The 26,234-nt window shown below is 43.4% G+C and overlaps 2 protein-coding genes across 2 annotated transcripts in view; one reads left to right on the top strand and one right to left on the bottom strand.

Annotated features, from left to right (window-relative positions):
* The first annotated feature begins 904 nt into the window (after positions 1-904).
* Positions 905-7,683, top strand: KDELR3 (KDEL endoplasmic reticulum protein retention receptor 3). The gene is made up of 5 exons (XM_041416753.1): positions 905-1,825; positions 2,730-2,830; positions 3,330-3,488; positions 3,818-4,070; positions 6,927-7,683. Exons 1-5 carry the CDS (start codon positions 1,735-1,737, stop codon positions 6,965-6,967), a joined length of 645 nt encoding a protein of 214 aa, XP_041272687.1. The 5' UTR covers positions 905-1,734; the 3' UTR covers positions 6,968-7,683.
* A 2,602-nt stretch (positions 7,684-10,285) lies between these two features.
* The window catches only part of DDX17 (DEAD-box helicase 17), a 17,322-nt gene continuing 1,373 nt past the window's right edge, over positions 10,286-26,234 (bottom strand). The window contains exons 2-13 of the mRNA XM_041416866.1: positions 23,029-23,179; positions 20,971-21,070; positions 20,700-20,833; positions 20,021-20,086; positions 19,578-19,719; positions 17,849-18,009; positions 17,588-17,760; positions 17,160-17,270; positions 16,655-16,716; positions 16,135-16,194; positions 11,643-11,882; positions 10,286-10,986 (exon numbers count right to left, since the gene is read on the bottom strand). Coding sequence (XP_041272800.1) covers positions 10,463-10,986; positions 11,643-11,882; positions 16,135-16,194; positions 16,655-16,716; positions 17,160-17,270; positions 17,588-17,760; positions 17,849-18,009; positions 19,578-19,719; positions 20,021-20,086; positions 20,700-20,833; positions 20,971-21,070; positions 23,029-23,179 — 1,924 coding nt within the window. The 3' untranslated portion in view covers positions 10,286-10,462. The remainder of the gene's footprint in view (positions 10,987-11,642; positions 11,883-16,134; positions 16,195-16,654; positions 16,717-17,159; positions 17,271-17,587; positions 17,761-17,848; positions 18,010-19,577; positions 19,720-20,020; positions 20,087-20,699; positions 20,834-20,970; positions 21,071-23,028; positions 23,180-26,234) is intronic.

The following is a 26,234-nucleotide window of genomic DNA, read 5'->3' as shown; positions in this document are numbered from 1 at the left end:
GCAGTCCCTGCCCTTTGCCTGTCGTCTCCTTTGCTCTAACCTGCCCTCGTCCCACCGCAGCAGCCCCTGCCTCAGTGCCCTGGCTGGGAACAGGCAGGGATGTCTCCAGTTTCCTGGGGCTGAGCAGGTGTTTTCCAATCCAGCCTGTGAATCCATCTGGAAAAGCCCTGTGATGCAGGTGCTGGAGCGTCAGAGAGGGAAAACACAACCGCCAACCTAATGGGCAGGGAGGAAATGTATGCAAATCTATTCAGAAAGGAGCCGGTGATGCTAATAGGCTTGTTAATCCTCTCGGAAAGCACCAGGAATAATATTCCTGCAGTTTGGTCGTTAAGGATTTTACTCCAAGCAAGCCCATAAGGACAGAGAGAGATGTGTAGGGGATGGCCTCAGGTCATGGCTGGGGACGGGAGGGCAGCAGCCTGAGCCAGCTCTGGGACAGGAGCAGGCAGGATCACAGAATCCAAGAGTAACCAAATTAGACCCACAGCCAGATGTGATTTGCTCAGGGACAAGGAGACAAATTACAACTTCCATTTGGTTGTACTAAAGCAACTTTAAATTAGTGATTAGATATTGACAATCTAACAGCTGGATCTTGATGCAGAGGTTCCCCTGCTGCTGCCATGAGGTCTGCCTGTATAACTGCTGCTCCAGGGACAAGGTTCAACCAAAACAAGCTGGTCACCCAGCTTAATATATTTTCAAATGTATTAAAACTTTCTAACAGTCACTACTGAGCTCCTTTCTATAAAATCTGTAAAACCAGCAGCAGCCACATGCTTCTTCCACTCAACACATTCCCCATGTTATTTGTAACCCCCTTGCAGGAAACCAGGATTAATATTTTCAGTGAAGTTTGTTTCAAACCAGCCCTTGGGAGGATCTTTTCTTTCTACAGGGCTGTGCCCAGGGATCCACACTGCTCCAGACAGGGCACCTGAAGGAAGTGGTGCCTGGTGGGGCAGACACCAGGGAATGGCTGTCCATGAACGGCTGTGGAAGAGCCACAATGGCTTAATAATTCAAACATCTCTCCACTTCTTTGGCTGCAGGAGCCAAGGCAGAGCACTGGTGAGAAGGTGGGATGGGCCGGGAAGGGCAGAGAGCAGCAGGCTGCCGACTGGCAGCAGGACAGGGTATCCCTGGAAAGCCTGGCCCTTGCCGGAGGGTGTGTCCTCAAGGCCAGAGGATGGGAATCCTCTTCCCTCTGCCTTTTCCCCTTTAACCACACTTCCGTGTGTAACTTGAGACAAGCAGGGGAAGAAAAAAGAGGAAGGAAAAAAAAGAAAAAGGGAAAAATAGCGCAGTAATTCCCGCCTCTGCCTCCTCCTCTCTCTCCTCCCCGGCCAGGCAGGAGCCACGTCACCGTCACCCAGCGCTGCCTTCGGGGCTGCTCAGCCCGGAGAGCTCTCCGGGACACCAACTCCAACTTTCCGCCCAAAGCAGGGAGAGGAAGGCCCTGGGCTGCGAGAGGGAGAATCCACCTCGGTGGAAAAGTAAACAAGGGAGACATCCAGCCTGGCAGGGGAAAGGCATCTGCAGCCACGGGGCAGGGGAGACTGAACTTTGCGCTGCGAGAAGGAAGAGCTCCGTGCTCAGGGAAAAAGGAAAGTTGAGCCGAAGGCGACCGTTCATTCAGCCGAGGCTCGGTGGAGAAAAACTTCCCTCCCTCGCCCTCCCTGCCTGCAGAAAGAGCCCCGCTCCCTCCAGCCCAGAGGAGCCCCCGGCACCATGAACATCTTCCGCATCCTGGGGGATGTCTCCCACTTGCTGGCCATCATTATTCTCCTGCTGAAGATCGTGAAGTCCAAGTCCTGTGCTGGTGAGTGCTCCCACGTCCCGGGGAAGAAGGGTGGCCCTTCTCGGAGGGCAGTTCAGTGAAGGGTACAACAAAATGGGAGCTGGAAAGGCCGGTGATAGCCTACAGGAATTGGTAGCCTCCCCCGTGGGCTCTTTGAGGGAAGTCATCCCCTTTCTCTGGGAGTCTCCCGGCCAGGAGAGGGCTGTGCTGGAAGGATGTGATGTGGCAAGGCACACAGCTGCAGGCAGGTGTTGGTCTCAGGGTGAAGGAGAGGCTGGCAAGGCTGGAGGGAGGTGGAAAAGGAGAGCAAGAGGTTGTGGCGGCACCAACACCAACAACCTGGAGAGGAAGCTGCTTTAGGTTGGAGGTTCTGCCAGTGGTGGGCAGATGCCAGAGGCTGCCCCATCCCAGGGAGAGGAAATCGGGACAGCAGCTTCCTGCAGGAGAGTTTTGCTCATAGTTCCCTCCTCATGAGATTTTTGGGGCTGGGCTGCTGGGGCTGTGGCCATTGTCACAGGTACACAAGTGGGTGCGCCCCACTGCATCTCTCTGCCGGCAGTGGCCGAGTTCCATCAGCGCCCCGGGGCTGGTCCTGCAGCTCTTCCCTCCTGTGGCACACAGTCCCCTGCTGAGGTTGGCAGGCAAAGGGGAGAGAAAGGCCTTTTGACAACAGCAAGGACAAACTGGCCCAAGTGGTGAACATGCCCACTGAGCACCAGCTCCTACAGGCGGCACGCAGGGGCATGAGCAGGAACCTGCCCTTGGGAGACTCTGGCCACCCTGGGGTGGAGCTACCTCAGCACCCACACACCAGCCCTGGCTCACCAAACAGCACACTTACATATCTGTGTGTAAGGGGAAACCACCATCCCACAGACCTTTCCCTTCATCTGCTCTACTTTCCTTTCATCTCCCTGCCACACAGGAATCTCTGGGAAGAGCCAGATACTTTTTGCCCTCGTCTTCACAACCCGCTACCTGGACCTGTTCACGAATTTCATCTCTGTCTATAACACTGTGATGAAGGTAAGGAGAGGGCAGCACAAAGGGAGAGGTTCCACTCAGCTCGCTGTGGTTTCTTGGGGAGGTGAGGGTCACTCAGTCACTGAGTTTTTCAGCCAGGAAGTGTGGATAAGGATGTTTCTTTTGGTGCCACTGTCCCTCCATTGACCAAAAAACCCCCTTACCACAGTCAGTGAGTGAGCTGAGCCATATTTAGTACCACTAAAACCACAACAAGACGCCATGAACCAAGCCTGGGTGTCCTTGTACAGCAGGAGCATTAACATAAAGCTGCCAACGAGCCAACCTCTTCACAGAGTGCCCCAGAGGGACTCAAACGTGAGATTCCCATGGTGCAGCAAGCTTTACCTGACCCCTGGAATATCTTCAGCAGAAGTCAATCTGTAAGGCAATACAGGCAAAGCATTCACCACTATCTTGACTTCTAGGAAAGCCAGCCTCTCTTTAAGCATGGAAAGTGCAGTTGCAGGTAAGGTCTTGCCGTCTCCCTTCTCTCCCACAGGTCATCTTTTTGATTTGTGCCTACGTCACCGTGTATATGATCTACGTGAAATTCCGGAAGACGTTTGACAGTGAGAATGACTCCTTTCGCCTCGAGTTCCTGCTGGTCCCTGTCACAGGCCTGTCATTTCTGGAGAACCACAGCTTCACCCCCTTGGAGGTAAGGAAAACCTGAGGCAGGAAAAAGGAAGGGAAGCAGCAGCAGCCTTACACCAGGCAGCAGAGTGAGCAGCATGTTGAATAGCTGAGATTTTTAACAGCAAAAGCAGGCAGGAAAGGCAAAGTTGGCAGGCCTTGAAGACAGTACCATCTATAGAGCAGCTCAGTGCTGTCTCCTCTCACTCCCAGCACGGCGAGCTCGTTTTCCCCAACTTCAGCAGCACCACTCATCCCCCTCACACATCAGTGATTTGCCAAATGAAAAGCTTTAGGTCTTAACACATACGAACCAGCACCGACTCCCCACTGCCTTCATTTTGCACCTCACAGATACTCTGGACCTTCTCCATCTACCTGGAGTCCGTGGCTATCCTTCCTCAGCTCTTCATGATCAGCAAGACAGGGGAAGCAGAGACCATCACGACACACTACCTTTTCTTCCTGGGCCTCTACCGTGCCCTCTACATCGCCAACTGGGTCTGGCGCTACCACACAGAGAATTTCTACGACCAGATCGCCGTCGTTTCCGGGGTGGTGCAAACCATCTTCTACTGCGACTTCTTCTATCTCTACGTCACCAAAGGTAGGTAAACGGGTTGCTGTACTACTGAAAAGTTCATTCATTCTTGCAGTATAAGGTGCAGCTGCAGCTTGCCATGTGTTAATCCTTACATGACTTCGTTTTTTGCTGGGTTTGTGGTGCGTATTTTGCACCTAAAGTCCAGTTTAGAAAACATATCCATTGACTGAGAGTGGGCACCACTGCTTGCAAGGCTCTGGATGCATGTGTGAAACACAGCAAGAATTAAACCAGAGTTAAGCCTTCTGTTAACTCAGAAGTTAACAACTGAGGTTCATTCAATTCTACACATATTTTGAAAGATTATGAATCATGAAAAAAAAAAAAAACTAAAAAACCCAAAAAAAAAACTTTGAGGGGGAAAATATAGCTGCTGGCAGACAATGTACCTGAGAAAGCAACTGCAGACATATGGAGATATTATTAAACCTTCTTTTCCTTTGATAAAGAAAATCAAGTTCTTGATTGTGAAGAACTGATTCTGTAGGAAGATGGGCATCTGCATAGACAAAGATACTCCTGTCTTCCAAAATCAAATGCCACTTCCATTTCAGTGCCATGCTTTGGTAAATGGCCACCAGAGCTTAAAAGTGCACCAAGGGCATAAATCCTGATAGAACACGCTGTGGTTTGCCGAGGCTAAAGGACACTTTAAAACACCTTTCTGTTGAGAAGGATGGAATCAGATGAAATTAGCCAAGTGGATAACTATTTTCCTCCTTCTTCACTTTCCCCAACAAGTCTGCCAAAGGCAGTAATAGTGGCTCACGTTTGAAGTTTCAAGGGATAGATTTTTGGTAGCTTCATGCAATACACTTGCTGATAGAAAGGTGACAGGAGCACTGAGCAGGTGGCAGGCCTTGGCAGATTAAGACTTCCTTCTGTCATTAAATATTTTTGCAGCCAGAAAAATACTTTCTAAAACTGCCATCAAGGTGCTCCACGTCAATTCCTTTTTTTTCTTTTCTAATCTAATTCCCATTTTAGCTCCGCTCAATTCATGTGTCCTGTATTTTGTGAGAAATCCATACCCTTTGTAGCTGTGATGGTGGAACAAAAGGGGGAAAAACACAAATGCTGGTTTCCAATATCACACTGCTAGTGGCAGAGCTGCAAAATTTAGATGATACAGGAGGCAGAAGAAAAAACATTTGTAGATGGAACACCACAGCAGGAAGAGAATTGCCTTTTTTTCTCTTTTCTTTTACACAAATATTCTGAATCATGGGAAACGGTGTCTGAAGACATGCAAATACTTTGCAATCATTTATGAGAGCCAGCAATATTTTAGCAGGTTGCATCTCCTACATTCTTTCAAAAAAACCAAACTTTTCAAAACATTTCTAATGCTGAAAAGCTCAGAAAAAAGGGCAGTGATTCTGGAAAAAGAAAGCAAAAATGTGTTATATAAAGAAATGGATTTAATAAGACTTCCGAGCCTATACCAAAGCACTGCAAAGGGATTTTTATAGAAAGCTACTTCTTTTTATCTTGTTTTCAAAACTAGATGAGCTCCCTTCTGTTTAACACAAGGACATGAAAGATATCTGAGGAAGCTTTCAGCTCCCCAAAGCTTGTATTTCACAGAATGGCCAGGGGTGTGGGCAGTCAGGATGGAGGGGGAAAAATCATCTAACCCATGTCCCTACTCACATTTTTCAAGGTCCTGTCCAGACAGGGTTTGACTGTCTCCAGGGTGAAGCCTCTCTGGGCAATCTGTGCCGTTGTCTGGCCACCCTCAGTATAAAATACCATTTTCAGATGTTCAAGTGGAATTTCCCATTGTCCCTTGCCCTGTCACTGGGCACCCCTCAGTAGAGCCCGGGCCTGTCTCCATTGCTCCTTCCAGCCCTTGTGCACATGGGGAAGGTGCCCCTCAGCCTTTCAACGCTCAGCAGTCTCAGCTCGCAGCCTGTGCTCCCACATCAAGATGCCCTTGTGGCCCTTCTTGACTCCCCATCTCTCGTTCTGAGAGCCCAGAGCTGAGCCCACCACTCCAGCTATGGCCTGCCAAGGCTCAGTGGAGAGGAAAAATGCAGCTCCAGAGGCTCTTTGCTTCATCACGAGGGCACACTGATGGCTTGTGTTCAACTCGGTGTCCAACAGCACAGCCAAGGCCTTTTCTGGCAAGCCACTTTCCAGCTGGGCAGCCCCCAGCACGAACGGGTGCCTGGGGCTGTTCCACCCCCGGGCAGGCCGCGCGTTCGGCTTTGCTGACCTTCACAAGGCCTCCATCTCTCGCGCTGGCACGGTTCCTCCAGCCTCGCCCAGTCCATCAGGCCCTGCCACGTGGTGCATCCCCAGCACATCAGAGCCCTGCCCTTTGGCACCCAACAGACCCAGCCCCAGCCCGGTACCACCCTGCGCCAGGCACAGCCACTCTGCACCACTGACCACTGCACACCCAGGACACTCCCCAGTCCGGCCACCCCATCTAAGCCTATGGGCCTCTAGATGCCCAGAGGCATCCCTGCCATCCCAACGTTCAGCTCGGATGGGCTGGGAGGAGCTCAGCAGAGATCCGGCCAGACATTGATTCAGGCCATGCTCTGTATCAAAAGGAGAGGACAGCACCAGGAATAGCACATCATCAAGAAAAATATTTAAGACGGTCCACCCATGAGAAAAAGGAACCATGCAAGCCAAACAAGAACCTTTTCCTTTAGCATAAAGGAGGTTAAGTTGTGCTTTCCCCTCTTAGCAGCATTTCACAGTGGTTGTCTCCCATCTGCAGTTTACAAACCTGGCACCCCACTATCTGGCACTCTAAACCACAAGTTAGAAAACATAAAATTGTGGAAACAATATAACAGTTGAATTGTATTAAATTTACTCATTACCTTGTCTTTCTCTTTGCAGTCCTAAAAGGAAAGAAGCTAAGTCTTCCCATGCCTGTTTGAAGACATCCCACAGGCAGCGCAAGGAATTCCAAAGACGAAGCTGTTTAAGATCACAGCTTTCCTTCCCTGACCCCTTTTGACTAAAGGATGGCTCAGCTGAGTTTCAACCCAGTGCCAGGAAGACAGGGCTTGGAATGCTTTTCATCCATCAGACTCTTCCCCTGAATTTTTTTATTTCTTCTCACTTGAATTTGGTGCTAGTGCTGGCCAATACTGAAGTAGTGCAATTTCTTCTCTCCCAGCTCTTCCCAGCATCTACATTCAAAACACACCTCCACTCTGACCCTGAGGCAGCACAAGGGAAAATGTCACTCCCACTAGTCCTTCAGCAAGTGCCCACGGTAAAGGGAACATGTAACACCCTTTATTGAAGCCTGTTAACTTAACTGACCCATTTCACAGGTGGCCATGTCTGACACAGCAGATGCTACAAACTCTTACTTTAACTCTGTATGAACTAACACCCTCTTGAAAATTAATTCTGCCTGACCCTCTCTCTATTCAGGCCCTGTAACATTCAAGAAAAACACACTGCCTTTGAATAACATGAATCTTCTAATTCCACAAGTATTCATACATCCTCCCCGCTCACTTATTTTCAGTTTCCTTATGTTCTACAAATAGGGACAATCTCAATTACAATTAAGGCGATTGCCAAGTGTTTCCACCTCCCTGAATTTGACTTCTAAGAACTGGGAAGAATAGGGCAAAGACAGCTTTACATTCCAAAAATAAAGACAAAGTTCACAATTTATTGACAACAGTGTTTTTATTTATACCTACAAAAGAAAACAAGATGGTATCAAAAGGACAATTTACAAACTAAGAATAGTAACATAGCTCTTAGTATCCTGTGCCTCAACACCACAGATCTATGAATCTCTCAATTCAAGTCTTCATTAATACAACAGGAATGTGTTCAGAGACCAGCAGGTGTGTGAAACAAGATGCTGATCCCACACAAAGCTAGTAACTCTTCCATTGTTCAGAGAAATCCAAACAGTAAATTGCTTCAGGAAGTGGGAGGGGAGGAGACACCCAGCTCAGATACCTGACACTCCCACGAACTTTTTACAGATTGAAAACAATGCAAACGACACTAGAGGCTAATGCTTTATCCACAAGGGCCCTCCAGCTGGTACATGGAGCAGAGCAGAGAGCACCGGGTGGGACAGGGGCAGCACATGCCATGGTGCATTCAGGTCTGGATGACACTGAACTGAACCGAGACCCTGGACTTCAGCTGACCTCAACGGCAACAAAGCACTGCGAGACTTGGCATTGATGTTTAAACACGCACAAGTCACCCCAAAAGTGAAAGCTGTAATGGACTATAAGGCAGCTTTGGCAGTCCAGAGACCCTTTTTAAAGCCAGTCAGTGAGATGTCCTACTCCTACACCCCTCAAATGCATTTCAGCGTTCTATTCTCAAAAAAAAAAAAAAAAAAAAAAAAAGCTCTACATTTGCTTGTGAGGGAGGCCAAAGACCTATCAGTCAGTGCCTGGATAAACAAAATATTTCTGGCTTTCACTTAACACAAGCAAAGGAACTTCCTGCCCATACACTGGAAATATAAAATGGAACCAGGGAACTGAGGTTCTGGAAGCAATCTCCCTTCTCCCTGTCAGCAACCTACCTGTGTACTGCACCAAAAAAAAAAAAAAAAAAAAAAAAAAAAAAAAAAAAAAAAAAGAAAAAAGAAAAAAAAAGAAAAAGCGCATCCATCCCCCAAAATTTTACTCTGGGAAGAAATTAAATGTTAAAAGAAATAATTTCTGTATAAACAAGCTCTTTTCCAGGGCTATAAGAAGTTCCACTCTGCTACAGAAGGAGTGGGCTGCCTTGTTCATCCATATGCAAGAACGCCAACAGAAAAACCCACAAGCCCCCTGCACTCTCCTAATGCAAAGAGCATGCCTCAAACCAGGAGATTTATCCATCCTTTTGTCATCTTATCAGACCAAGAGCAGCCAACTCCTGTTATCATCTACTGTCTCTGAACCGTCTGGTATTAGAAATAACAAGTCAACAACATGCTCTACTAAAGGGGGAAACCCCCCTCACACCCACCTTAGCCTGTAAAATAAACAAGTTTTATTGACGTATGTACTAAAATTTCACTCTTCTCTAACATTTTCTAAAATACTACCTACCTGCAAGAGCTCAGCTCAATGGGACCAGTGGAGCAGGGAAATGCACTCAAAAGCCAGAGAAAGCAATAGTCAGTGCAAGGTACAAAAGAAACAAAGCTTCAGAATCAAGATGCACTAACCAGCTCACCGCTTACCTCACGAAAAGGAGACCCCAGGCAATCTTCTCCTGCCTTCCTCCCCCCAGCCCTCCCCCAGCCCACCCTATTCAAACCTCTTAAATTTAAGTGTGGAAAACTCTGTCACATTTTATCGAGCGCAGCGGCACTCAGAACATTCCCCATGGCAAAAGGGAGTTTGTTTGTGAAGGACAAACAAAATAACGCTGTTCATCATTTCAGCTTTGCATAATTTCTAGGCTCTCAGGGAAGGCTTCTTTCAAAAAATCAAACAGAAATTTGAGAGCAGTAACCAATTTAATGATAATCAGGCTCCACGCATTTGCGATGCTGCAATTTAACAATTGTAGGGAAAGAACTTACTTAGATGAACATTTCAGCAGTGGTACCCACAGCAACTGTGGGTAGATGGTTTTCAGGGAGTGAATGCAAGACAGGTTTGGTCTCTACACAGGATTTTTAAACTCAAGCTCCCTACTGCAGGCTGTTACAGGTAGCAGAAAATGGGGCTTCCAAAACTACAGAAATTGCCAGTATACCCAAGGCTTTACTCTGAACACCACCCAGCTCAGACAAATGAGAAGAGTTTTCCTAAGGAAAGTCACCTACAGTAAGATTACAAGCAGTAATAGTGAGCTATTAAAAAAAAAAAAAAATAGATTAGGAGAAGTGAGCATTTCTCCCTTGCATTTATATTTTAAATCAAGTGCTTTTTGGCTCCCCCAGAGTTTCCCATTTCTCTTTATACTTCCTGAAATTAAGTTAATGCTGTTACAGAACAGAAACTTCTTTCCCTCAAAAGCAAATTTTCCCACAAACCTTAGACACCAAGATGATCCAGTTGGAACCTATCTGCCTTATGCCCTTTTCTTTTAGAAAAAATAAGATTTCCAAATTCCTCAACATGCAAGACAAAAATAATAAATTTTCCAGTCAACTATACATATATCTTTAAAAAAAAAGAAAAAAAAAAAAGAGGACAGGGTCATTAATGTGGGCGGGGGCCATTTCCACTAAACAAAACAAAAATTTTAAAAAAAAAAAAAAAAAAAAAAAAAAAGGACAGGGTCATTAATGTGGGCTGGGGGCCATTTTTGATGGGCTCAGGGGATTTGGATAGTGAATTCTAAGTCTAACCTGCATGAGAGACATCACAATGGGAAAGAAGAGAAAGAAAAGGTTCCTTTAAATGCAAGAGGTCTACACTGGTCACCAGCAAGTGGTTTCATTTGCGGGAGGGGGGTGGGGGCGGGGGAGGGGGCGGGTACTGGTAGGTGGCAGTCTGTCCCATATAGCCCATCACGTTAGTGGCAGGGGGCTGCGGAAACTGTTGTGACATGAGCGGCTGCGGCTGCTGGCCCGAGCGCCCCACCATCCCTGCATACTGCTGTTGGGTAGTGCTCTGTGAGGTTCTCCCAGCTGTGGCAGCCGTGGTGCTGGCACCATAGCCACTAGCACTGTACTCTGCAGTGCCATAGCCACTCGTGCCATAGGCAGCTGCTCCATAGCTCCCTTGAGTGTAACCATACTGGCTCTGTGCTGCCCCAAAAGCAGAATTTGGGCTCCCGTAGGCACTGCCATAGGTCTTGTTGGCTCCGTTGGCGTAACTTTCACCACGCTCACGGTCTCTGAAGCCACCTGAGTCTCTCCGGCCCTCTTTCACTCCCCGGAGCCTCCTGTCACACTCTTCCTGGTACATCAGGTTAGGGTTGTTTACCGAACTGCTCGTTCGGTAACGAGAACGACCTCCTGGCGATGGATACGTTAGGATTTAGTACCACAAACAAGTCTTAAACAATGATCTCTGGTACACTTATGCCACCCTTTCTCCCCCTTCAACACCTCAGATTTGGCTCCCAAGGAGCACCTTCTTCTGACTGACTGCAACTTTTATGCATAGGCCTCCTGATTTTGCTCAAGGTGTAAACGTGAAATTTAACAAGGGTTCTTTATGTATGTGCTTGGAGACAAAGAAACAGAAGAAATTCAGGACTCATTTGGAAGTATACGGAAACTTCTTATTCCTTCAGGGAATGGGAAGAAAAGGTGTGTCAGCTCCTGAAATTCAGTGCATCCCTTTACTGATTTCAAATTTGGACATGCACCTTGTTGCCTGTCCTTAGTAGGAGCTGTGAGGAAGTAATTACTTCACACAAAATCAGCTCCCTGAGGACCTTACGAGAGAAAAAAATTCTACTAAGCTAAGGTAAAACAAGGGACTGCCTCTCTCTTCGGACAGAAGTACTATGTCCACATGAAGTGTTGGGACCACAAGTACAGAACAGCTTTATTACTAATGGGTTATCTTAGACCTATACTTACTACTTCCCTACCCTCTCATAACATCCCCTCCCTCAAAATGGGGAAGGTATCCCCTGTGTAGCCCTTCTCCCTTGTGCCATTACCTCCACCACCTCCTCCTCCTCCTCTGTGGTCCACAAGCTGCATCAGCTTTGGATTGATGGCTTGATTGGCTTCTTCCAACACTTTGATAAGCTCCCTGGCTTGTTTCAGGTTTCCTGGTGTGAAGAAGGTGTAGGCAGTACCTTTGTTGGTACTACGTGCAGTACGGCCAATACGGTGCACGTAATCTTCGGAGCTGTTCGGATAGTCGTAGTTTATCACAAATTTAACATCTTCCACGTCTTGTGAAGTGCCCAGGAGCGAAGCACAGTGAAAGGGTGGGGTTGAGGAAAGGGGAGAAGAAGAGAGGACGTGCCAACGAAAGGTGGGGAGCACGAATGCAGGTGACAGTAATAAGAAAAAAAAATACAAAGTTAGTAATTGCACAGAATAAATACAAGACAGACTCATCCCAAAAGAGTAGAAGACTGAAATTAAGATCATCAGGAACAAAGGTCGGTGTCCTGAAAAAGAATGGCAATTTTAAAGCAGCTTTGCCCTGCACTCAAAGTCATCCTCCCCGGAATGCATTCCTCTGTCTTCTTGTGTCAAAGACACTGATGTTTGTGAATAAGTTAACTGAATCTCGTATTTCTTTTTAACACAATCTGTAAAGTGAAAATGTCACCATCAGACAGAGCAAACTGGGGTGGAGGAAGGGCAGAACTGCCATGGTAAAGCTTTTACTCTGTTGGGAGAAGTCTAACAAAAAATAACAGTAATGAGATCACTTACCTTCCGCTCGGCAACATGAAATAAAAGACAGTCTTAAAAATATTTACTTTTACAGTACTAATAAAATACAGTGAATTAACTGCCCTACCCTAAAGCTTTAGGCATTCAAATTACATTAGTTTTACTCAGCCAACTCATTAAAAATTATTCAGACCTAAAGTATCTTAACTTAGCTTTGTGGTTATCACTAGAATGCATTGCACTAACATTTCTGTGCTGCTCTGTCCAGTTCTGGTAAGCTTGCACAATTTGAAAAATCTGAGTTCTGTAAGCAATTCCCTACTTCCAGTTCAAATGGAAGCAGGAAATAAAATTATCCAAATGGCTTTGTAGGCAAAACAGTTTTAAAATTTACAACTTATGAATTGTGTATTTTAAGACAAGACTTTGTAAACCTACGTGACAGAAACCAAGTAAATGTTAGTGCAATGCTCCAGTGAAAGGACTTTAAGTACCAAGAGCACCTATTTGCTATATTATACAGTCTTTTCAAATGCGCCGTTCTACAGTAAGAGCCCTAACAGCTCATAAAAAAAAAATTTAAATCTGCATTTTAACAAGAATATTCTGAAAATATCCAAGATAAAACACAGATTTTTGTGATTTCCTTTCCTCTTTTTGTTTTGTTTTAAAGAGAGAAACGTTCTCTGTTTGTTACCAGACCGATGCACACTCCCTCCTCCTGTGGGAAACCGCTGCAGCCGATCCCGTCTCTTTGCCTTTTATTTTTGGCGGCCTCCTTTCGAAAACTCCGCCCTCTGACACGGGACCACTGGAGCGCGGGGAGCATGCATCAAGGGTCCGTGGCAGCGAGAAGTCCCCACACACGCTCGCTCTGTGAACTGGCTTAGACGCTTCTCTGTAGCCCCATTTGGTTGGGAAGCGCCGGAGAACCTGGGCTCAGGTAAAAGTTTCAGGTCCTCCAACGCTTTTTGTCCCCTATTTGGGGCTCTTAGGGGCAATTGTCAAAAAAGTGAAGATACAAAAATTACATCCAAAGGGTCAGACTGCATCTATTGCCCAGACTGCATCAATTTCAAAGGGGTTGAAGGAAAAATAAAAACATTGAGGGTTGTTGTGACAAGAGGGGGACTTTATGTCTGTTTCTTATTACAGCAAAGGGGGGGCTCCTCAGTCTTTGCTGACTCCAAAGTCCTGAATCACACCAAAAAAAGGGAGTGAGAAGGCAGGTTTCACAGGGGGCTGCGCGAGTCTCCAGCTAGGGTCCTTGATGCACCAGTTTTTTTAAAAAGGGAAAGTGAAGTATAGAGAGGAGTACGTGTGACAGATTGCATCTTCACAGCCAGGGTGTAGCTAGACTGACAAGCTCCAGGCTACACGGTCCTTAGCCAGTCCCGTTTTGCACATCCAGTAGCAAGTGACTTGAATTACCAGAGAGGATACAAGGATGTGCTTTCCTGTCAGAAAGCACAAGGAACTGTAGCTACCAATGCAGACAGAACTGACTTGACTGGGGAGGAGCAGAAAGAATGGGAAGGCAGAAGAGGAAGATGCAAGGGTGTTTTCCAGACTAGAAAGTGGTCCTGGTAGAGCACGCAGCTTGCTGAAGACCAGAGCGTGCACAAGACTCAGCTTCTCCAGTCTAGCGTGCTCCAAAGTGCTTGTGCACACTCGCAATCCTCCTGCACTTTTAGAAGATAATGTAGCAGGATCAGGAATGGAGACTGTAAATCATTTCTGAGAGCTACCTGGGAAACATTCCCTTTGTCAGACCATCAGAAAACCCTATGGCACAGACAGTCTCCAATTATTAAACGGGACAGATATAAACTAGCAAACATGCTAGTCTAGAGAGCTGTTTAGACCATCATTGTAGATGTACCCCCACCCCTGCACTGAGAATTATCTGCAGCTGATATCAAAGCTTCTGTTAAACAAAACAAAACAAATTCAATGTTTTTAATTTAATAGACTGAACCAAAAAAAAAAAAAAAAAAAAAAAAAAAAAAAAAAAAAAAAAAACCAAAAAAAAAAACACCAAAAAAAAAATCAGTGCAGAGAGAGGACCTCACTCCAGGGAATTATCACAAAGAAGTCATTACGGGACTCAGAACTTACCTGAAAGAAGCTTTTTTGAAACCAATGTTCCATTAGGAAGAGGGAAAGCCCTGGTGACTCAGCCAAAAGGCGCGCGCCCCTGTTTTATGTTATTTAGGTAGAAGCCTTCACTTTCCAGGATCTTGGAGGAAGTCGTCCAGAAGTTTGCCAGTTAAGTGACTTACTTTAAGCAGCAAACTCAGGGCCCCAAAACAAGTAGAGATGTTGTTCAGTAACAAGAAACAGACTCTGATACCTTTCCCCCTTAGCTTGGGTGAAGTGGACGATGGGAAGTGAGGGGATTGTTTTCTGAAGTGTTATCCAATTGAGTCGTTTTGGGGGAAGAGTGTTGTTTTTTTTGTTGGTTTTTTTTTTTTTTTCTTTTTTGGAGGGGGTTGAGGCTGTTTTAAATGTCTAGGCAAGATGCACAAAGAAGCTACCAGCACATAGCAAGCCTGTTTAAAAAATGCTGCTAGAGAAAGCAGCTCTCTTTCATACAAACTGGTTTCAGGCCTCAGTCCCTTCTCCCAACAGGCCCAAGTTCTAACTGCACAGGTCCAGACATGACCCTAGAGGGCAGAGACTGAAGTCCATATAATCACTTCCCGAGGAAGTGCTGGACATTTTTTGAGGGGGGAGGGGAAGGAGGGGTGAAGGTTGTGTGAACAAAGGCTGCCAAGTCTGTTAATGGTCTGCCTGCATTAAAGTGACCATATGATGCACAGCACAGCCACCCTTTCAGCATACAAAGAGCGCTCAGGTAACTGAGGCTTTCAACAGCCTAGATTCTCTGAGTTAAATCTCCACCCATTTGCAGTCATTTTGTCTAGAGTTTACTACAATGAGATACTGACTCTCAAGTAGTTTACCGTCTACCATACTCAGGGTGGGCAGAGTATTCAACATCTGTTATTAAACTCAGAGCACTTCAGCAGCCATCCTCCTCTTCTAGGGTGGGCAGATGCATAAGGACTGTGCTCAGCACATGGTGCTGCACAACACAAATATGCTTATTAAAAAGGGGGCACAACTGGTGCATCCAGACAGATCATTTTCATACCACCAGAACAGAGCTGTGCAATTTTGATTCAATTACACAGCTGGGTAACAAGATGTTAACGGCCATATATCATCTCAGTGGTCCTGCCTAGAAGGAACACAGAGGAGGAGGGAAGGTTACATGTCAAGAGCAAAGATCTGGAGCAGTGCTTTCTCAGATGTGAATACATCTGCAGGGTAAACATGCATGTACACTGGGGCTGGTATGTTCAAATCTGTGGTGTGCCATACGGGGAGAATATTCGCTATTTGCTGTCGAAATGCTCTCCCACAACTTCCTACTTGAACTTTATCTGACAAGCTCTGAACTGAGAGCAATCCATCCCTAGCATCCAGCTACAAAAGCTGGATTGGGGGAAGAAGTGAGTGTGGTGGAAGGGTTGGGTTGCATAATTGGACGTCTCTTCTCCCTCTTGGCGATCGATTGGTCATGCCTAGGCCTTGCTGCAGACCAAAGCCTGTTCATTAGGAGCAGGAAGAGACTTTGAATATGAAAGAAAAAAAAAAGATTAATGTTAAAAAACGTATTTCACATGTGGGGGAAAATCACGCTTTGAATTTTTTTTTTTTTTAAAGAAACGTTTTTGAGTCCAAAGAAGAAAAATATGCAGCAGTAGGCAAGAGTGGTCTATGTGTACAAACCTAGCCCACGAGATGCAACGTCGGTAGCAATGAGGATAGGAGCCTTTCCAGAACGAAACTCTGTAAAACAAAGCATGCTATGAAGTAAGATTTTCCAAAATTATAAAGTCACCTGAATTTGATTTACATTAAATGCTCATTTTCCAGAAGCTAGGTAAGGTGGGACAATTCCAGAAACCCCCACAAGTCAGGATATAATGCCTCACCGATTTTTCAAAATCCAGCTGCGTTAAGCAATTTTCCCACTTTGTTTTATCAAAACAAACAAAAAAAAAGGAAAAAGTACTGAAATTAAGAGCACAGAGGCAAGAGAAGTTCTTTTACAGATGTCTATTTGGTCTAGACATAAAAAACAAACCAAACCAACAAAAAAAAAACCGAAAAAAAACCAACAAAAACCCATACAAACAAAAAAACTCCACAAAAAAAAACACCACCAAAACACCAGACCAGAGAAAAATATGTCTAGGTAAATTAGGTTCAGCAGCCCAAGTTATTATCCTGTCAGTGATGGACTCACCATTAAGCACCCAATCTCTTTCTGGCTGACTCTTGTCTCCATGGATACACATGGCTGGCCAACTGCCAAACAGAGATGTACATTAGTATAGATAGAAAGTACATACATTAAAGAAAACAGAGCTTTATTAGCATTTTGTTTAAAAGGCAAAAACTAAGATTTGAGAAATATTTTATTCTCTGGCATCTAGCTACCCAGCATGTGTACTGTAAACCCACTACCTACAAAAACAACCATTTAAGCCAAATCACATTTGCTGTATTGATACAGTCCCCATCAGCATATTGGGATTCTGATACACTAAAAAAGCTGCACCACTTACAAACACTCTCTCTTGTACTAATGCTTTGATGAAGTGGAATCCTCTGGGAAACAATGACTGAAGTCAGCCATGGAAATAATGGATAAGTTGCTCCCAACAACAAACATTTAAACCTTACTGCTTTTGATTACGATTTTTGTTTCCCCCTAGGAAAAAAGTGGAGGAAGGGGAGAAGCTAATCACCCATCTCTGCGCATCCTTCGAGTGAGATCATCACATCGCCTCTTTGTCTCCACAAAGATGATAGTCTTGTTTTCCTTCTCTGCCATGATTTCTTCCATCAGCTGTATCAGTCTAAAACAGACACGAGAGCCAAGATGTTCAGCCACACATACCAGAATACAGGATCTCTCTCCCAAGAGATATTGAGGACATAGACAACACACATCCATATAACTCAGTCAGCATCACACAGAATTTCTGCTGGTTTACAGAGGTATGGTCAAAATATACACAAGAAATTAGTTAACTACAAGACTGACTTTGTAGCACTCAAAGGTTAAATAGTACTACAAGTAACTTCACTATTTAGAATTCCTAGTAGGCTTACAAAGCATTGCAGCCTTTGAAGTACAACCAAAGAAAGCGAAATGGTGGGAACACCAGCTTACTTATGGTCTTTCTCGCTTTCCATGCATACATCCACTATCTGCAGGATATTGTGGTTGGCACTTAGCTCCAGGTTTCCCACATTGATCTGAACATAGTCCTGCAGGAAGTCCTCAGCAAGCTGGCGCACTTCTTTAGGCCAGGTGGCACTCCACATCAGAGTCTGGCGGTCAGGCTAAGGAAAAGGGAAAACAGATTTGTTTATAGTTCTAGATTTCAAACAGGAAAACAAAGGAAACTGTCCTTCTAAAAGGATCACGCACTCTTATCTGGTCAACAATTTTACGAATTTGTGGTTCAAATCCCATGTCCAACATTCTGTCAGCTTCATCCAGCACCAGGTATGTACACCGACGAAGATTGGTCTTTCCAGCCTCAAGGAAGTCAATCAAGCGACCTGGTGTAGCAATGCAGATCTCCACACCTTCAGAAGAGAATAAGGAAAAAGAGTAAGGCTCTTCATTTGAATGTCAACTGGTATTTTTAGTCAGAATGAATCACCTTCCAGAGCAAAATTGTTTAAAAAAAAAAAAACACCACCCTCATTCGTACCCAAGACTGAGTCACTTCAGCAGAAGCCCTAGTTCTGTATAATATTTTTTCCATTCTGAAATTACTGTTACAGTGCCATTAGAATAACAAATGCAGTACAGAAATTGAAAGGTTACTACCAGAGAACACCTGTGAAGAGCTATCCAAAAATTAGAAATGAAGTAAACTTCTACTCAAACCTAAACCACCTTCATCCAGATTTACGCAGTCTAGGGAGGTGTTATTTTCAAACATGAAGTGCTCTTCTTGCTGTATGGGTCAAATTACTTTCACTTTTTTTTTAACATATAAAGCCAAAGCATGGACTTTAATACTGAGCAATTATGCACCAACAGTGAGAGACAACCATCTTACCAATGTCTGTGGGGATAAGAAGAGAGTTCAAATATTCCTAACTAACACCAGGTTGGGCGTTTTACACACTCCTTCAAAGAAAGACCTGGTTTCCACCAATTCCCAAATTTTACGGGCAAGTATTTCAGTGTAATTGAAATGTCCACAGAAGGTAAGTTTCAGGAAGAAGAGACAGGAAAAGGATTTTCTTTATGCAGAATATCCATTTCACAGCACTCCAAAAAGGTGTGCAAAAACCCAGCACGCTGATCCTCCCAAGGACTCTTCCACTGAAGATGCTGGGCTTGAGTAGGAAAGTAACTGTTTTCTTGAACAGAGATATCCCACAGACCTCCACCATGCATGCCTTTGTCCCACTGCTGCAGTTTGAAATAAGGACCCTGTGAACTGCAGTGGTAAGCTAAATTTTCTGTTTTCTTGACTAGATCTGTATGCATATATGCCTTGATAACAATTCTTTCATCTTTTCATGTAATTCCAATACATCTTAGATGGTGAAGATGGAAGCCATCAGCACATTCCTGAATTTGAAATTATAGATCACTGAAGCACTCCCATGTTACAGTGGTTGCTTACAGGGTACATAGTGCTTAGTGCTTAAGAATAATTTAAAAAAACCAAACAACAAAAACTACCAAAAAAAAGCTGCGACCAAAGCAAAATCACTCACTGCTCCTGTCCAAAGACGCTTCTATACATTCAGAAACAAAGTCTGAATATTTGAATGAACAAAGGCAGAAAATTTGAAATCTGCCTTAAGAAAAAGCCTTCCTTAAACTTAAACATGCTGGTATTGCATTTCCTTAAAATAACCTGCTGTCTTTCTGTGAAGTTCTCTTCCTTCCTTTCTACACCCTGATGACCTTCACAAGTGGAATGTTCAAAGAGCAAACAAAAAGAAAATCTAATATCCAAGTCACTACACAGCAAAGAAGAGAACTACCTCATGAACTGTCACTGCAACTGGAAAACGAGGCACTCGTTCACTCTCACCCCGTTCCAGACAGGTTTTGAGAAGTTTTATTTTTACAGCACCTTTACAATACCACTTCCTCCAGAAACTGCAAGCACCCATTTTAAAATTACCTCTTTCTAAATCTCTGATCTGGGGGCCTTTGGGTGCTCCGCCATATATGCAGGTACTCTTCAGTCTTGAACACTTGCCATAATCATCAGCCACCTGCTGCACTTGCTGGGCCAACTCTCTAGTGGGTGCCAGAACCAGACACTGCAAAAGGAAATTATTCAGGAAGAGTCAAGCTGCATACACATCCCTAACATAAAACCATAAGCAAAGTTGGACCATCTGCTCTTTATTAGCTGAAACATTTAAATATCTTTAGACTACATCAGCAATTGCACAGAATTTCAACTGAGTGGGATGCTCACATTGTGATAGTAAAAATTCCTGTTCTGATAGGAATAGGATAGGAAAAACTACTATTCTGATACAGCAATTAAATAAAGCACCATCTCATTAACAATGCCATGCCATACATACAAAACGCAGAGAATCAACAACCACTTACAATTGGGCCATCCCCTCTCTCCAAATATGGCTGATGGTTGATGTGAACAATTGCAGGCAACAAGTACTAAAAGAGAAGGAAACAGTATTCTATAATATATACAAATTGTGATTCTGCAAAACCAGATACTTGCATTTATCAAGCAGAACAGATTTTCAGAGCTGCTGATCAACTGCATCCACTTTGGCATAAGCACAAAAATTGGCTGCTCAGCACCTCTGAAAGGAAGGCTCGCTTAAATTTGGAGTGTAAGTTAGCAGAAGGGAGTAATCATTATCTTAACCAATGTTTTTCATAAAGGATAAAAATCCTTTTTAACACTCCAGTTAAAATTAATGTCTATGCTTAAATTAAACCATTTTTTTTATTTTAACCTGTGTAGTTTATAAAACAAGTGTGCTAAAGAGAACATCCTGTTTTTTTAAACCACAACGTAAGCACAGACCAAAGAGAACTGACTAAGCATCCAAACAGGAAGATGCACAAAACACACACCTGTGAACACAACAGGCTTGTAGCTGAGCTGAAGCTCAAGTGTCCCTCATGATGCAATACAAGAAGCTTTAAAAATGTAATCATCCCACTGCTAGTACTGGCAAACCCAAAAACTAACTCATAGGTAATTTCTACTGGGTGAGCAGGAAAGCTAGCTGGAGAAATGAAAGGAAAGAATACGCACTGCTAGTGTCTTCCCAGAGCCGGTCTGCGCAATGCCCACCATGTCACGGCCGCTGAGGGCTAGCGGAAAGCCTTGGCACTGGATGGGCGTGGGTTCTGTGAAGTTCTGGTCCATCAAGGCATCCATCACATACTCTTAAAAATTCAAGAAAAGAAGAAATTTCTTAAAGGATAACTGAGGCTTTAGAGAACCTCCTAGAGAATACAACCAGCAACTGTTCAGGTATTTTCTGAGCAATCTTCACGCTCTTAAAGATGGCAAAAATACTTACGCGGAAAGCTACACTGGTGGAAGGCAAACACCGGCTTGGGGCAGCCCTCCATCCCCCGAATGGTTATCTCCTTCTTCCTTCGCAACTCTTCAACTTCATACTATTCATGAAAAAAGGAAAAAAAAAAGAGTCAAGTATCAGCAGGGACTTAAAGAGCACGTCTCTAACTACTAACTCTCTTCTCACCTCTGGATAACAGCTTTGTTAGAGAACTAAATTCAAACAGAGATCTAGAAAAGACCGTTTTCCTAAAGACTTGAAGTCTGAGTTATCGTACGGATTCTCTGATATTCAGAGGTATGAACTCTCTACACAGCCTACAAGGACAAATGTCAATCTCTTCTTACGACCAGCCCTTCTAAATGAAAAGTATGTTAAAGGAATATTTTTAGGAATTACACTTTTTCCAGAAGCCAGAAATGACCAACAGTTTGAAAAGCGATTAGAAACACAGGATAAGAAATATGCTTTATGTGACAGTGCTAACAATTAAACAAACTAAATAGGTCCTAATATGCCATGAACAGAAGGCAGAGCAGTCTTTCTCCATCAATTAACACATTCCAGAGGCAGATAAATACAGAGTTCTTGCTGGATAATTTGCAACTCAAATGTTGCTTGGAATGCTTCAGAGAATGAAAGAAGCTCTGACAACATCATAATGATACCCTAGGCCCTCACAATTCTTTTAAGGAACTTCTTGTAATATTTCTGAAATGTGTAGACAACCACACAATTTCAGGATTAGAAGAAGTGTTTTATTTTTGTCTAGGTTGTCTTTCAAGTCCAACTGCCCGTTGCAACATTCTTCTGACAATTCATGATCTTATTGCAATGCTTATTAGAAATCAACAGAGACACAGGAATACCAAATATGCACTTTATCCAAAGCAACAGACTCCGTATTTCTGAGAATCCCCTGAGCTTGAATTAAAAGGCAAAAAAAGAAAATGACTTCTGGGAAAACGTGAAAATCCTTTCAGCTGGCTAAGCCAAAGGCAGCTACAGCAGCTGATGCAAACCATGGTTCAGCAGCTCAAGTTGTGGTATCTTTAGGAAGTTAATACCTCCTTCAATTCCTTTATTACTGATGCATATTTCACATACGGATTCGTAAGTCTACGCAATCAGACAATGACATTTTGTTTGTTTGTTGCCTCATGTTAAGAACAAAATCTCTTAATTTCTAATTATAAAAATACATTGCACCAAAGAGTAGACTAGACTCAAGTTTGGTAGGAAAGGAAGATTTCTGTATCTACAGAGTAAACACAGAGTGCTGCACCTGATTTTGAGCCCCCTGTGTGACAAGGACATTGTTTTAACAGGGCATGTCCAATTATGGGGGAAAGCTGGAGGCTGCAGTACAGGCCATATGAAGACATATTGGGAGCACTGGATTTGTTTAGCTTGGGAAAGACTGGGCTAACAGTGACCTTTAACTGCTACTTTCAACTACTGGATGGGTCACTATAGGAAAGATGTTCAAAATCCCATGAAAAACATTAAGCCCTGAGACAGCCACCCAGAGAAGATATAAATTCTCCTCATCTCTGAGGATATTCAAACTCAAAAGGACAAGGCACGAAGCAACCTGCTCTAGTTCTACCATTAGTGCTGCTCTAAGCAGAGGATTAGACCAGAGATGTCCCCCAAGGCCTCTTTCAGCTCAAATTATTCTTATGACAAAATACTACTTTCAAACCTTTCTCATGTATTTCTGTCACTTTTAGTTCATTATCTTACATTTTTCCAGGGCTTCTCCAGGACTGTAACTCTAAGTTTTATCTTCACTGACAAACTGCCAGACCAGACAAGCACTATAAAGATGCATTACGAATGACAAAATATAAACTATCTCATATAAAAGCAATCAAGAAGAGAAGCACATCCTTTGCTGATGTTAAATAGTAAAGGCAACCAGAACCAGTATCCAGCAGAGCACACATGCCAAACAAGCTTAATGAAGAGCCAGCTCTACTTTATGTGCTGTCCCAGACTTCCTAGGACAAGTTTTTCAGCTTGTGACATTTTCTGTTGTAGACAAATAGCACTTACTGGAGTAAGCCTGGCCACTTCCGGATGTTCCACATAAAAATTCTTCTCAAACTTGGGCAGTTCATTTAAATCCCATTTTTTCTTACGTAAACGCTCCCCTGGATTACCAAATTTCTTTGGAGGAAGAGGACCTCCACGACTTGCTCCAAACCTGTGAATGTGAATGTTAGTTACTTTAAAAAAATATAACCAGTACTTTAAAACTATTCTAGAATTACTGTGGAATTTTCTTAAGCATTTTCTGTTGTGCTCTCCCCAAGCTGACATATGAGCACAACATTCTAGTAAGTCACCTCCCCCCAAACACTATGATGGTATAAAACTTCCCGAAATAACAAAGCTGCTTTGGCTTGTTTCTGATCCTAAAACCATGTTATTGTAATTCACCCCTTTAAAGCTCCTGCCTCTAGGACATGGCTGCTGTACACCTATAGCATCTGTCTTGAAACTGACAGTGCACTTACAACAGTTACATGAAAGGGATGAGAAAAATCTCTCCTTGCAAATTCCTTCTCTGTCTCTCAAGGTTAGTTTTACACTAGACAGCTGTTTCACTATCTCCCCCTCTATATCATCTCTCCCTTCCTTCCTATCAAGAAGTATGCCTCAAATGAAAAACAACAGACTGAAGAACAGAAAGTAAACAAGCCCAGCCAAGCCTGCAAGTCCATCTGCAATTCTGTTACCAACATTTTTTAAAAAAACCTTTTTTTTAAAACACAGCTTAACAGGAGAAAAAAAAAAAAAAAAAAAAACAAAACAAAACAAAAAAAACAACAAAACAAAACAAAAACAACCTGGGAAAAATCATATCCTCTCTGAAATGCATTGTGATAAAGACTGAAGAGAGTAAGAAGCTCATGTTCACAAAAAAAATTCTGTTCTAGCAGAACAATTCTAAAGTTACTGCTCTTTCTATGTTTTCTTTATCCAGTTAATTACACTTCAGAAGGTAAGAACTAACTGTAATGACTGGCTAATGCAATAGTCAAAACATGAGCTTGTGGCAGTAAGCTGTAAGAGTAACTAAAAACCCAGTGGCATTATATGTTTATTTACTGTAAATATCATGAACTGCACTTCAAAATAACACACCCCAAAAAATAGTTACAGCACTTCCGTCAGTATTGTACCAGCTCAGCAGAAAGAACTTTTCAAAATGCTGTCAAGTCCATTTTTGTCCTAAAGGTACAGCTTTATGCAAAACATGAATTAATGAGACATGCCCACTTCAAACAACTTTTAGACAGCAAAACCAAAGTATCTGTACCCTACCCAGGCAGTCCACTAGTAAACAAAAACATGGTAATGAAATAAACTGAAAGCAACAAAAATCTCTAAGCAACATTCTTACAGAAGTAACTTGTGGATGAAATAGGGGGTGGAAGAGTTACCAAAAAATAAACAAGAGCTGGAAAAAAAAATCTGAATTATCAACATGAAGTACATTTGTTCTTTAAATCACTTCCCAATGGAAACTATAAATTATAGTGACTAAGAGACCAAAGAAACTGTACTCAAATCAACATTTTAGCAGGAAGAAGCAGTTAAATTGTTGGAAAGGCCAAGTATGTGGTAGATACAATTGAACTTGAACTTAAAACCTGCTAAGCTAGTTTTAAAATGTCTGCTGTGTTCCAACTGTGCTTTAGCCTTCTTCACTTTCCCATCAATATCCCTTATTTTCTCATCTGTGTGTCTATCAGATCCCCCAGACAGCCTGCAGAGCCATCAACTCTTCTCTTATGAAAAACACTGTGAAACACAACTTCAAAATGCATTTAAGCATTATGTTTCCTTTCAGGACAAAGGAATAGAAAAAGGCACAGACTTTAATTTACAGGGGCATTCACCTTCAGTGATATATTTGTTACCACAAATGCCAACAATTCCTACAAAACAGTTCCTACAAAACCCATAACCTCACTCAAGTCCACCAGAGGTTCAAAGGGCCACTGAGTTCCCTTAGAAAAGGAAACATATGACAGGGCTGCCTGCAAGGCTGGGCACTGCAACAGCTGGCACCACGAACTTGCCCCAAAGCTACCCAGAGGGAGAAAATGACACATTCTACACAGAAGGCACACAGTCACAGTTCTCCACTCTTACACACAACATGCCTGGATACTGACATGTATCCAGGAAAGGAAGGAGCCTACAGCAGCCCTTGAATGCTGCTGCTCTGTGGGGGTTCTGTTGCTAAACCAGCAGTAACTGACACTTCACATTCTGACTGCAAGTCAAATGAGATTCCAACTCCAATTCAACTGACTTAAATCTAGTAATTCCTGGTTTGCCAACAGCTCTCTTTTCAAAGGTAAATTCAGGCTGGCTCAAAACAGTGTTCCCTAATTTTACTGGTGCCATCACTTCTGGGACAGAACTGACTAAATCTGATACATTCCAGAGAAAAACATAACAATTTTCCATCCTAAGAAATCACCTACAGCTCATTCCTGACAAGAGAAAACCAGAACCCTTTTATGTGATTAGACTACAAAAGAAGTGGTTGATAAACTCTCAAAAGGTGCTGAACCAGCACGCTGGGTGGCCCAATATTTTATACAGGTTATTTATGAAGCAAGATAGTTGTTAGTGGTTACAAATATTTTCATACCTTAAAAGGATGTATGTAACAAATTGAATCCTAATGCATTAAAGCTTCCAGGATAATATGCAAAAAAAAGAAAAAAAAATTCATGCAAATGTCCACAAACTTCACAAAGAAGCATGTAGGCACTTCTTTTACTCATGCAAAACTCCTGATCTAAAAGAGAAGCATCCACTATAATTAAAGACTTGACAGAAAATTAAATAACACTAATTTTAAGGCACATCAAGTGTTGTGGCAACGCTTTGGCCAGTGCTCTTTTAAGTAACTGTATATAAATCTGCATACTCAAACTCACTCACTAAACTCCAAAAACAGCTGTGGTCTGATCTATCTCAGACTTGCCAAAGCGCTTACTCCAATGTCCTTGTGTTAAACTGAGCTGGAAATCTCTTAGCAGAAAAACACCAGAACCCTCCTCTCTGTGAAAAAAAAAATGAAAGTATCTTTTAATTTCAGAATGTTAAATGTGGGTGTAAGATAAAGCAATGATACAACTATCTCCCTCCACAGCTGACAAGAAATGGAATGTCAAAGTGCATTGCAATGCATAGCAAAATATTCCTTAATCTCCCAGTGGCGAGGGAAAACAAGA

Source organism: Onychostruthus taczanowskii, unplaced genomic scaffold (genome assembly GCF_017590055.1).
Source record: "Onychostruthus taczanowskii isolate IOZ18803 unplaced genomic scaffold, ASM1759005v1 scaffold53, whole genome shotgun sequence".
NCBI classification, from domain to species: Eukaryota; Metazoa; Chordata; class Aves; order Passeriformes; family Passeridae; genus Onychostruthus; species Onychostruthus taczanowskii.
Note: the sequence above shows the minus strand (reverse complement) of the source record. Positions and strands in the feature narration are given on the sequence as shown.